Below are 13129 nucleotides of genomic sequence, written 5' to 3'. Positions count from 1 at the left end.
AAAATTACAGCTGCGCTTTTATTACTATTTCAATTTTTATAACAAGCTCAACTTCTTCTTGTAAATGTTCTTCTCATAATTATGACTTTATTCCCATAACATTTTGACTTCATTCTTGCAACATTATAAAGCCATTTCTAAAGCTTTGGGACTCCAGCAAACCACAGTGAGAGCGATGATACACAAATCCACAAATGGCGAAAACATGGAACAGTGGTGAACCTTCCCAAACAAATTTACCCAAGAGTGCAGCAACGACTCATCCAAGACGTCAAAAAAGACCCCACAACAACATCCAAAGAACTGCAGGCCTCACTTGCCTCAGTTAAGGTCAGTGTTCATGACTCCACCATAAGAAAAACACTGGGCAAAAACGGCCTGCAACAAAAAGAACATTAAGGTTTGTCTGAATTTTGCCAGAAAACATCTTAATGATCCCCAAGACCTTTGGGAAAACACTCGTCTGACGAGACAAAAGTTGAACTTTTCGGAAGGTGTGTGTCCCATTACATCTGGCGTAAAGGTAACGCTGCATTTCTGAAAAAGAACATCATACCAACAGTAAAATATGGTGGTGGTAGTGTGATGGTCTGGGGCTGTTTTGCTGCTTCAGGACCTTGAAGACTTGCTGTGATAAATGGAACGATTAATTCTGCTGTCTACCAAAAAATCCTGAAGGAGAATGTACGACCATCTGTTGGTGACCTGAAGATAAAACCAACTTGGGTTCTGCAGCAGGACAATGATCCAAAACACACCAGCAAGTCCACCTCTGAATAGCTGAAGGAAAAACAAAATGAAGACTTTGGAGTGGCCCAGTCCAAGTCCTGACACTTGATTGAAGTTGTTGCTGCTAAGTGTGGCCCAACCAGTTACACTAAGTCCCCAACTAACAAACACAATTGGTTCCAGACGACCGTTCTTAAGTCGAATTGTTCTTAAGTAGGGGAAAAGGTAATATTACCAGTGATATAGGTACTACATGTACGTGTATACATATACAGTATATGCGTATGTATGTAAATATGAGTTTGGATGCAGTAGTAATATTAAACAAGGATAATTAATGAAAAAAACAACAATAAAAATGATAAAATAATACGTAATGATAAATGTTATTTACCTTTGAAGAGGAGTGGTCGAGCATACGTCGTTGGTTGTGGTGGAGGAGGAGGAGTTATTGAAAAAAAGGACAAATGGTGGTCATGGTTAGACTCTTCTAAAAGAGGTAGTGTTCTGTGGGTGGTGTAGAATTAAGCAGGCCTATTAACTCTTCATAAACTTTAATCACACGCTCTGTCCGGGTTGTATCATAAAACTCTTAGCCTTCCTCTCTCCTCTTCCTTGTCTTCCTGTATCTGTTGGTCCCATTAGCGGTGTCACAGTGCCCTCTGCTGGTCAAACATGTAGCAGTATAAATATGGACTTATACGGCAAAACACATGAAAAAATAGACCAGTCGGCTTGTGTTCGTATCTCCGAATGTTCGCACGTCGGATGTTCGTTAGTAGGGGACTTAGTGTATTAGGTTTAGGGGGCAATCACATTTTCACACAGGACCATGTAGCTTTGGATTTTTTTTCTCCCTTAATAGCAAAACGTTTCATTTAAAACTGCATTGTGTGCTCAGTTGTGTTGTCATTGACAAATTTGTTGATGATCTGAAAATGATCTGAAACATTTAGGTGTGACAAACATGCAAAAAAAATAAGAAATCAGGAAGGGGAAAAACACTTTTTCACACCACTGTGTATATACAAATACAATTTTAAAGTTAATTAACGAGAATATAAATAGAAATTAATTAATGAATTAATTAAAGCCCTTATTAATAATTAATTTAAGCTTCAAAGCCTTGGCAGATGGCTCTGTCCACATGACCAAAGTTATTTGTATCTATTGTCGCTGTGAGCTGAGTTGTCACGGAGTACGCTGCCTCTCAAATGCCAGGGAGAAGATAGAAGTTACTGGTGCATTGCAGGTATTTTTTATTGTCATTTACACAGTGGTACCTTGGCATAAGAGTGTTTTTTTTTAGATGCCTCTGTTGACTGATTTTTTGCTTTGAGCTGCGAACTAAAATTTGGGTTACGAGCTGCAAGTTCCCAGCAGGCATAGCCGAGGACAGCTATTTGGGGGCTTGTGTCAATGTGACCGTGACTGAAGACGAGAATGGATGTAAATAGCATTAGCAGCACTAGTCACCGGGAAAGATTTTCAACACATCAGCAAAACATACGTACATTATAGCCATCTAATTTATCTTATTTATTATGTATTGTGTAAAACTATGACAGGAACAACATCAAATTAAAAGCACTAAATGAATACAGACCCAGCATCCACCAGTTTGAGCCTGGAGTGTGTTTTTCAGAAAGGTGCACCACACAAATATACACATTAGCACTCAATGAGGTCATCACATTACATTGTAAATTTTTTTAATTATTTATAAATTAAAAAAAGCAAAATATATAAGCAAAAAAATCCTTAAAAATGGGCAAAAACCTTTTAAAAAAAATACAAAAAATTGTGAAATAATTAAATGCTATTCAAAACTAGGGTGCGTAGTTAGCTGATTAGTCATTTAAATGTCAGATTAGAGCAGGTTCCTTTTTTTTCATGGCTAAGAGCAAGAACGCTATCTGTTTTAATTTGTCATATTTAGTCATTTTTAGTCTACTGTGTGTATTTTTTCAACTTGAACTGGTTTTATTATCTGTTACAAGCAAGCATGAATAATAGCTGCTAAATGTCTACTGCAGTCCTTTTTTATGTCCACTACTTGACTTCCACACCCAGGTTTTAGCACCAACACAATGAACCATAAAAAAGAAAACAATAAAAGCACACACCCATGGCTGTGAGGGCGTGAGGCTGACGGAAGTTACACACTCTTGCTCATCCTCAGGTGTGATCAGTTTCTTACGACCTTCCACATCCTCGCACACTGGGAACATCTCCGATCTTCAGGTGGGTCGTCTCAGCCGCTTTTGGAATTATTGACTTCAAATGATGTGTGCTGTCGTTTTAAAACCTCGCTAAACTAATATATATAATGGAATAATCCAAGCTATTTTCTCTCTCACCAGGGAAAGTAAAATGAAGTCCTGGTATTTGCTTGTGCTGCTCGTCAGCGGAGCTCAGACATTGTGTAAGTTTGCAGTTCACATAAGAATATGACTAGCTAATACGTCTTATATCTTTTGTTAGTGTACAGCCCACTTCGCATTCTGTCAAATCTCTTGGCATCGCACAAAACCTCCCTTCCCTTTGTTACCTGTCGTATGTCTTGTTCAATGTGTTTTAGAACCTCCAATGTATGTTATATATGCACTCTATATGCCTATCACTGTAAATACACACTCAATGTTTGCAAATTAAAAAATTAAATAAAATCAGCCCAGACATGGCTCGCATCTAAAAACCACTCGTATGCCAAGTTACCATTGTATCAATGACAATAAAAAATACCTGCAGTGCTCCAGTACCTTCTCACTTCTCTCTGGCATTTGAGACTCGACATACTTTGTGACAGCGCAACTCACAGCGACATTAGATGCAAATAACTTTGGTTTTGTGGAGAAAGCCATCTGCGTACCTTTCAAAATATCCTTTTCTTTCTCAGTTTCTGCTCAATATTCGTTCCCGCTTGTGGCTCCACATCAACAGCCACAATTCCTCAAGCTACGGTGGGGGCCGAGAGTCAAAAAGGACGTGCGCATGTTAATCGCGCATCACAGAAATAGTGCCGTTAAAGGAAGTTTGGCCCTACATAAATGCCATGGCGCTATAGTTCATGTATTTGCTATTGCTATTGCTATTTGTTATTTGTTATTTGCTATTTGCTATTTCTATGCGGAAAACTCACTCCTGTTGCTTTCAGTCCTGTTACTTAAATGAGCCATTTTGGCTTGTGAAACTTGTACAAAAATGGAGATGGGCCAATAAATATTTGGAGTAGTTCAATATGTGTTTAATGACATTTAAAATGGGAAAAAAGACAGAAATGTAACCTTATTTGGTGGAATGGCCCACTGAGTACGTAGGATCGCACAAAAACACCATGCCCGTTTCCTTGGAACTCTGTAGCGAAGCGACACATGTTCCAAGAAAAAAACGCACAAAATGTTGGCAAAGATTCAGCTATAGGTGCAAATTGGGGAAGTCATTTTTGGGGCTAAAATGAATGTCATGACCAGGAACCAGGAAGTTGACTAAACACAAATAGGGATGTTCAACACTGTCAGGGGGTGTTATGATATGCTGGGATGTATTAACCAACTGAAGCTTCATCCCCAGGCGTCACCATCGAGTCAGTGCCAGGCGTGGGTGTCGACGGAACCATCCAGACCGAGCTGGAGAGGACGGTGTCGCTGGTGTGTCGACCCGGCAGCGCCCCCGACCTTCCACCTCGAGAGGGCTGGGAGGAGGAGGAGGAGCTGGTGTGGCTCAGGAATGGCGCCGTGGTCAGCCTGAAGGCGGGCAACCAGAAGGGCAGCAGCAGCGTGTGCGTCACGCCCATCATCCACGGGGACAACGGCGCCACCTTCACCTGCCACCTGAGGAGGAACGCCTCCATACAGGCCTCCGTCACCTTAAACGTCACATGTGAGTCTCGCCACGCACCCTTCATGGAGTGACATGAGAGAGTCACAATATTAGGAACAGCTCTCAACATTCAATGCGTTAAATTCATACACTGTCAATCAAAATGTAACATTTTAGTACTACATTTCATGTACAGCATAGCTTTGCTTCGTTTCAGAGCTGAAAATTTGCCCTATTTAGTTACTTTTTTTTCTCCATTATTTATTTTAATTAATTACGATTTCTGTTTATTTATTATTGAATAGGCAAACACATTTCTTATTTATTTAATCTTTAGTATTTATTAGATTATTATTTTATTAGACTTAATATTATTATTATAAACTGTATCAGTCTATCATTATAATTATAAGATTATATATTATAATTAATAAAATATATTATATTTAAATTGAAATATTGAAAAAATATAGTTCCAACTAGTGCCTTATTACTTTTTTCATTATATATTTCTGGTTAATTAAATCTAGATTATTTATTTTGACTATTATTTGAGTTATTATTATTACTTACTACAACTACTATTACTATTATTATTTGTAGTATAAACAGTATCAGCCTATCAATTCTAATTATAATAATTATACTATTGTATGATATTCTAATTGGTATCAAATGATATATAATATTTAAATCAATATAGTAAGACTTAAATACATATAGTTAGAACAAGTTATTTATTGAAATTATTTGTGTTTATTATTTAATAAATAAATGTAATTATTTATTTATTTTATATTGATTATTTATTCACATTCTTATTTTATTAGACATATTGTACTTAATACTACTATTATTATAGACAGTATCAGTATATTATAATTCATATCATATTATGTTTAAATTAATATATGTATTATTAAATAAATTCACACTACGTGTATCTGTATCTGTACTTGGAGTGGGTGGGGTATAAACTGGAAGTGGGCGTGGTTTACCCGGAAATGGGTGGGGCTTAAATTGGTACATTATTTATTATTATAAGTGTGAAATTGACATGGATTGGTCAGAAGTTGGTATATTTATTGATTATTATTCAGCTATACTGTATGTGTACTGTGTACGTGTGTAAGTGATCTGTAAGACTTTATTATTGAATGATTTCTTTAAATATCCGTGTGGTTGCTGGTGATTCACGCAAACATCCAGTGATGGCAAGCAGGGAAATAATCTGACAGCCTTGTTCACTGTAGTTTTCTCAAAAGCACCGCATTCAGTACTACGAGCAAAGTTTTCCAACTGACTTTATATCACCAGCCAAATTAGAACCAGCAGATGGAGAAAAAAACAACACAGGCGGTGACCGATGCAACACGAGCCGTTTTCAACTCTGTCTTGTCAAATGCACCGCGTACGTACTGAAGCAAGGCTAACAACTAACTTTAAATGCCATAGAAACCGAAATAGAGAACGTGAGCTGGAGTCGAGCCAAGCAAGCAGAGAGTCACGGTCTGTATTTTGTCTGTGCGTGAACGAGTGAGATGCATGACTCCTCTATCTGGCTGTAGGGAGTCTGTCTAGAGAGGGGTGGTCGCTGTGTGTGACTGGCCAATCACAGAGTGTGAAGAGTGAATACATAAGTAGTTACACAATGAGGATTTTCCTTCATCACGATTACGGATAATGATGAGCTGTAATCGTTTAGTGCTCGTACTTGGCAAAAATGCCTTGTCCATAACGGGTACTTGTCTAAAACGAGTATCCGGGTCATCCCTACTTATACATCCATCCATCCATCCATTTTCTATACTGCTTCTCCTCTTTTGGGGTGGCGGGGGCAAGCTGACTTCGGGCGACAGGCGGGGTACACCGTACATTAAATACATATTAATAAATTCGTATTTGTGTATAATTTGCTTCTAATTATATAATTATAAAATAATATAATTATATTATAAATAATATTATAATTATACGATTATAATGATTAACTATAATTAGTAACACAAACAGGTAAAAAAAAAATACTTTATAGAAACTATGAATGGCTTCATATAAATGAAAAATATAGAGTGGAACCCCGTCGTTTTTGTCATTAATTTGTTCGAAAAGTTTTGGCGAAACCAAAAATGCACGAAAACTGAGGCAATTTTTCCCGTAGGAAATATTGTAAATCCAATTAATCGGAATAGTGTGCTTTGTTTGGGCTCTCAAACGGAACAGTACACGGCAAACGGACTAGTTTGTTAGGCGCAGCATTATTTCAAAACCAAGACAACATTTTCAACCACACCTGTAGGTGGCGGTAATGCACATCACAAAGTACGTGCCAACTGAATTTTATTTGGTAACACTTTACAATAAGGTACACAAAATTATAGTAGTTAACTCATTGAGTTGAACTTGAACTTTCAAGGTGGGGTCTGCTGGATGTGGGGATGAATCCCTGCTGCTGACCGATCCAGACGGCAGCCACTCGTCAGAAGAATCACGGTCGGGTTCTGAGTCACCCGACTCTGAACTGCTTCCAGTGTCGCGCCACATGGCTCAGCAAGGCTAACCACTAGCTTGTAGCTTCGGCTGACATTGTCAACTGCATTTGTGTCTACGCCACCTGCATCACCCATATCACCTCTATCTTTTGCGATCGCGTCACTACTAAAAACAGATGCACCGCCAGATAAGCTCTGTGGCAGTGTTAGCTGCCTGTATTTTTTGTCTGCACCCGATTTCTGCATGTGTTTCGCCATTTTCTTCTCTCAACCTGCAATCCATCTGTCACTGCCGGACGGAGGAAAAGAGAACAGTTGCCCCCTACTGGGACAGAAATACATTGCCTGCAAGTCAGAAATTCACACACAAGATGAATAAGACTTTGATCTGTAGTTCCCGCGGAAAAAAGCAAAAGATGTCAATAGACATCTTTGGCAGTGAAAGAGTTAATGAGGAACGAACCTATCTAACCCTAACCACTACTCATTAGTTCCTCATTAGTTGTTCATTAGTTCCTCAGTAACTACTGTCCGTATTTTCCGCACTATAAGGCGCACTGGATTATAAAGCGCAGTCTCAACAACATTTTTACAGATTTTGGATTTTGGATTACAAGGCGCACCGTCGATTTTTGAGAGAATTAAAGGCTTTTAAGTGCGCCTTATAGTGCGGAAAATACGGTAGTCTAAATTGATGTGCCTTAGTCATTCGTTCGTCACCAACTACTGTATTTTTGTGTACCATATTGTAAAGTGTGACCTTTTATTTCACCACAGCTCCATCTGCTGGATGTGGTGGGTCACCCCCATGCAAGTGGATTTTCCAGACTTGCCCCAATGGCTTCTTCCGTGGTCTCAATAAAGTTTCTTGGAAATGTAATCCTGGAATGAAGGATATTAAAGAATCAGTAGTCTTTTAAATGATTATCCCCTCAGATCCTCCCACGCTGTCAGGATCCGAGGAGGTGTCAGTGGAGGAGGCGTCGCCGCTCGTCCTGCGCTGCGACGTCTTTGCCAACCCACCCGTCATGTCGCCGCTGTGGACCCTCAACGGCAGTGTGGTGGACCTTTCGGCAGGCGGCTTCACGGTGACCAACGATGGCTTTGTCAGCCAGCTGAGCGCCAGCAGCGCGGAAAGAAGCCTGCACGAAGGCCGGTACCAGTGCACAGCGGACTCTCCTGTCTACGGAGCCAAGACCAGGGTCTTCCAGGTCACAGTCACAGGTCAGTTGTCATGGCCCGACCTCCACAATGACCGGCTGGCTGAAGATGCTCTTGTTATCTGCAGACAAGACCACCAAGTTCCCACTGGTGCCCATCATTGCAGGAGTGGTGGTGGTGTGCCTCACGGGACTTTTCGCCATCATCTCACGCTGGAGCAGAATCACAAAGGTAGCACGGCACACCGTACGTACACCACAAGTACTGGAGTAGATCTGCATCAATGAACGACTCCTCAGTTCCCCTGAATCTTAATACTCATCTTAATACAGGGGTGTCCAAAGTGCAGTCCGCGGACCATTTGCAGCCCTTGGATGCTTTTTTAATGGCCCACGGCACATTCTAAAAATATGATTTAACAAGAAAACTTAAAAAAAAAAAAAAAAACAAGAGCAAAAATGGATGAATTTTACAAGAATCAAGCAGAACATTAAGACAAAAAAGTTGCAATCTAACAAGAAAAAAAGTTAAGAAGAATAACATCATAATATTATGAGGAAAAATGACGTCATTTTATCATGAAGTTGAAATATAAAAAAAAAATGTTAGTTTCTTAAAAGTCGAAATATAAAACACGAACAAAACAACAATAAAGTTGTAATGGTTGGAAAATTAGCTTGGGGAACGTTAGAATGTTACGAGAATAACGTCCAAATATTATGGGAAGAAATCATTACGAGAAGAAAATTTACAAAAAGAAAGTTGAAATAGTTGGAAAATTAAAATGCAAAAAAAAACAGATGTAATTTTACCACAATTAAAGTCAAAATATTGAGAGAAAAAAGTCGTATTGTAATGAGGAAAAAAAGTCACAATTTTGTTTTTTAATTGTATTATATTAGTTAGTTTTTTTTTTTAAGCGTAGTATAATACAAACAAAATAAAGTTGTAATTTTTGGAAAATTAGGTCAAAGAAAACGTTATAATATTATGGGAATAAAGCCAGAGTATTATGGCAATAAAGTCATAAGAAAACTTACGAAGATTATTTAAGAAGAAAGTTGAATTATTTGGAGAAAAACAAACAACAGCAATCTTTAAGTCAGGGATGTCCAAAGATTTTTCCAGCGACGTCCACATAGTGAAAAATGAAAGGACGTAACTTTGCCACTTTGGTATTTTGTAAAGGAACACATGTAGACATGCTAAGAACTTATATATATTTCAAGAATAAACTGCATCTCAGCTTTGTCATGTAGGTGAAAAAAACATATTATTAATATTAATGTCATGATATTAAATGGTTATTGGGACGTTCTTGAGAAGGTTTGGACCCCAGATGCAGAGGCAGAGAGCTCATGGAGCAGTTCAAGTATTTTAATAAGGTAGAGTGCAAAAAATAGTCCATAAACAGAAAGCGGTGGTGTTAGCAGAAACCAAATATAGGGAACACCATGAAGCGGTCAAGACAGCGATAAAGAGCTGGCTGGATAGCTGGGAAGCAGCTGTGCTAACCTGGCGTAAAACAAGAAACTAGGAACAGCAATCCGAGTGCAGAGTAGGAGTTATGCTCATAAATTTATTTATTGAATTTATTTTCTTTTAATATTTTGCCTTTTTCTGTTTAAAATATGTTTTAGAATATGCCACAGGCCAGTAAAAGAAACAGCCATGGGCCGCAAATGGCCCCGGGGGTGACAAAATTGGAGAAACTGCAGTAATACATCAGTGTAAGCAAGCCAGGAGAGGATGGGGGCCAGTTCAGCACAAAGACACCCCGAATATGACCCAAAGGCTGCCATTGCACCACAAGGTCTTTCTGTAGGTTCTGATTCTGGAAGAACTGGGTCCAACATCAGTGACCTCAACAACATTGTCCCAAAGTCTTCCCAGGAGAACAGAAGCTGTCTTAGCTGCAAAGATTATTGCCCCTTTTCTCCTCTGTTTTGACACATATAATACATGTCCCGATGTCCCGATACTTACAGTGGTGTGAAAAAGTGTTTGCCTACTTCCTGATTTGTTATTTTTTGCATGTTTGTCACACTAAAATGTTTCAGATCATCAAACAAATGGAAATATTAGTCCCTGACAACACAACTGAACACCAAATGCAGTTTTAAATGAAACTTTATTATTAAAGGAGAAAAAAAATCCAAACTTACTTGGGTCTGTGTGAAAAAGTAATTGTCCCCCGTGTTAAAACATAACTTCACTGACATTAATTGGGATCTATCAGTATGGAAAAGGTTATAAAGCCATTTCTAAAGCTTTGGGACTCCTGCAAACCACAGTGAGAGCCATTATCCATAAATGGTAAAAACACAAAACAGTAGTGAACCTTCCCAGGAGTGGCCGGCCAACCAAAAAGAGCGCAGCAACGACTCATCCAAGAACATTCAGGCTCGTCTCAGTTTTGCCAGAAAACATCTTGATGAATTCCAAGACCTTTGGTAAAATACTCTGTAGTCTGACGAGACAAAAGCTGAACTTTTTGGAAGGTGTGTGTCCCATTACATCTGGCGTAAAAGTAATGCAGCATTTCTGAAAAAGAACATTATACCAACAGTACAATATGGTGGTGGTAGTGTGGTGGTCTGGGGCTGTTTTGCTGCTTCAGGACCTGGAAGACTTGCTGTGATAAATGGAACTATGAATTCTGCTGTCTAGAAAAAAATCCTGAAGGAGAATGGCCGGCCATCCATTTGTGACCAATTTGGGTTCTGCAGCAGGACAATGATCCAAAACACACCAGCAAGTCCACCTCTGAATGGCTGAAGAAAAACAAAATGAAGACTTTGGAGTGGTCTAGTCCAAGTCCTGACCTGACCTTAAAAAGGCGCTTTATGCTGGAAAACCCTCCAATGTGGCTGAATGACAACAATTCTGCAAAAATTCCTCCACAGCGCTGTAAGAGACTCATTGCAAGTTATCAAAAAGGCTTAATTGCAGTTGTTGCTGCTAAGGGTGGCCCAACCAGTTATTAGGTTTAGGGGGCAATCACTTTTTCACACAGTAAAAAGTTTAATTTAAAAACTGCATTTTGTGTTCAGTTGTGTTGTCATTGACTAATATTTACATTTGTTTGATGATCTGAAACATTTAAGTGTGACAAACATGCCAAAAAATAAGAAGCGTGTCCATGCATCATGAAGAGCTTCTGGCGGCACGCCGCGCCTTCTAATGCGTGACTCCACTCTTCCCGACAGTGCTGCAAGTGAATAAACGTCACGTCTTCGGAGATGAGTCATGAAGATGCCTCCTGGAGCCACCGGCTGTGATTTTTTTTCCCCCCGTTTATTTAGTTTCTAATTTTATACCAAGGTTATTTATAAAAACGCTGCTCTATAAGAGCAGATGCATGTGACCGCCTGCAGCTTACACGTGTTACTTGTTTTTCCGGACTAATCTGGGCTGTTGTATTTTTGTTTTTTTTATTTTGCAACAAAAATGCATTTTGTTTTATGAACAAACACGGAAGCACAATTAACATAGTAGAATAACAACAAGAATAAAATCACTCTTCTAAAACAGGCGTGCCCAAAGTTGGGGTGGGAATCTCTGGTCACCTCAAGATTCGATGCGATTACGATTGAGAGGCCTGCGATGCGATGAAGTCACGAACGCTTATTGATGCATCTTGATGCATCTTTTTTTGTGACCAATAGTTTGACAATTTTTAATGCAGAATTTTCTCTCTATAGAATTTCTTTTTACTCACTGTGTACTACTAAAACAAAGCATATTTGTCATGATCCACAATTAAAATAAACATGAAACCGATAAATTTACTTCCAGTATCTTTTAATGATTGGAAGGTTTCATCTACCGACATATTTCGCATTAAGTAGATTGCGCCAGCAGCAGCATGTACAAAATGAACACAAACTTCAGAATATGCTGAATAACCAACATTAAAATTAAATCTGGCATTATTCATAAATAAATAATAAAGACTTCTGAATTCAAACAAAAATCCTCAGCATAGAATATCTGACAAAAATCATATTTTTGCTGTATAGCAAAGTCAAAAAAAGCTTTTGCGCAAACTATAGATTTCTGTACCAGTAGCTCTCATACAAGAATAATGCTTGCAGACTTCAGTATATACCAAAAAAAAACTAGGCTGCCCTTATTCACAATTACTACAAAAAATACAAATGAATTGGCCACAAGAAATCAACATGCCTCTGCAACATTATTGAACAGCTCAGCCATATTCGCACCCGTATGGCTTTCATTCATTCCTCTCGTTTGTAGCACATGAGAAGCTAGCTTCCAGTCGTCCGTAACGAAGTGTGCTGTTACGATGACATAACAGCACCTTTTCCGAGTTGGGTGGAAAGTTAGTTATCACCTGCTCGATGGTTCTCTGGTTGGCAGCGACGTCAGATGGCTGTTTTTCCTCCTCATTCAGGTGGAAATGTGCTATGCGGTTGCTTGTATGACAAAGCTTGCATGTTGTCTGGCTCTTGTCCAGCTCATTTTTACCTTCAACGACATGAACGCCAAAATGCTTCCAGACGCTGGCGTTAAATCCAGCGGGTGTCAGCCATTCTGGTAGCGTCTTAGGTGCACCACCAAAAACTGTTCGGACGGCACTTCTGCTTTCCGTCTTTTTGTTCCGCCACATTTGTGGCATCTATGAATCAGTAAATAATCGTCAATGTCGTCAAGAATCGATTATCTCCGCCACCCCTGGTCCAAACTGTGGCTCAGAGGCCATTTTGCAGCTTGCGGTACATTCTGAAAATATAATTTAACAGGAAAAGTAAAAAAAAGCAAAACAACAGCAAAAATGGAAGAATTAGCAGTCATTTTACAAGAATAATGTCATAATGTTATGAGGAAAATGACTTCACTTTTGTAGCATAAAGCTGAAATATTAAAGAATTGTTTTTTTAAGTCATAATATAAGAAACAAA

At 38.9% G+C, this 13129-nt stretch overlaps 1 protein-coding gene across 3 annotated transcripts; it reads left to right on the top strand.

The window, feature by feature from the left end:
* The first annotated feature begins 460 nt into the window (after positions 1 to 460).
* tmigd1 (transmembrane and immunoglobulin domain containing 1) lies at positions 461 to 12177 on the top strand. Of its 3 annotated transcripts, none has more exons than XM_054754952.1 (7): positions 461 to 494; positions 2912 to 2973; positions 3093 to 3154; positions 4303 to 4611; positions 7980 to 8267; positions 8332 to 8435; positions 11414 to 12177. In XM_054754952.1, exons 3-7 carry the CDS (start codon positions 3103 to 3105, stop codon positions 11423 to 11425), a joined length of 765 nt encoding a protein of 254 aa, XP_054610927.1. In that variant the 5' UTR covers positions 461 to 494; positions 2912 to 2973; positions 3093 to 3102; the 3' UTR covers positions 11426 to 12177. The 3 variants fall into 3 exon arrangements, with proteins under 3 accessions (XP_054610927.1, XP_054610925.1, XP_054610926.1); XM_054754950.1 differs by having other exon boundaries at positions 8332 to 8450; XM_054754951.1 differs by lacking the exon at positions 461 to 494 and having other exon boundaries at positions 2664 to 2973; positions 8332 to 8450.
* Positions 12178 to 13129: the final 952 nt, after the last annotated feature.

The sequence above is a fragment of the Dunckerocampus dactyliophorus genome, chromosome 16 (assembly GCF_027744805.1).
Source record: "Dunckerocampus dactyliophorus isolate RoL2022-P2 chromosome 16, RoL_Ddac_1.1, whole genome shotgun sequence".
Taxonomy (NCBI): Eukaryota; Metazoa; Chordata; class Actinopteri; order Syngnathiformes; family Syngnathidae; genus Dunckerocampus; species Dunckerocampus dactyliophorus.
Note: the sequence above shows the minus strand (reverse complement) of the source record. Positions and strands in the feature narration are given on the sequence as shown.

Excerpts from the sequence above, each read along its gene's own strand:
- tmigd1 (XM_054754950.1), top strand. The coding sequence starts at position 3,103 with ATGAAGTCCTGGTATTTGCTTGTGCTGCTCGTCAGCGGAGCTCAGACA. Across the intron at positions 4,612-7,979 it reads CGTCACCTTAAACGTCACAT|ATCCTCCCACGCTGTCAGGA; the intron begins GTGAGTCTCGCC and ends TTATCCCCTCAG. Across the intron at positions 8,268-8,331 it reads CTTCCAGGTCACAGTCACAG|ACAAGACCACCAAGTTCCCA; the intron begins GTCAGTTGTCAT and ends TGTTATCTGCAG.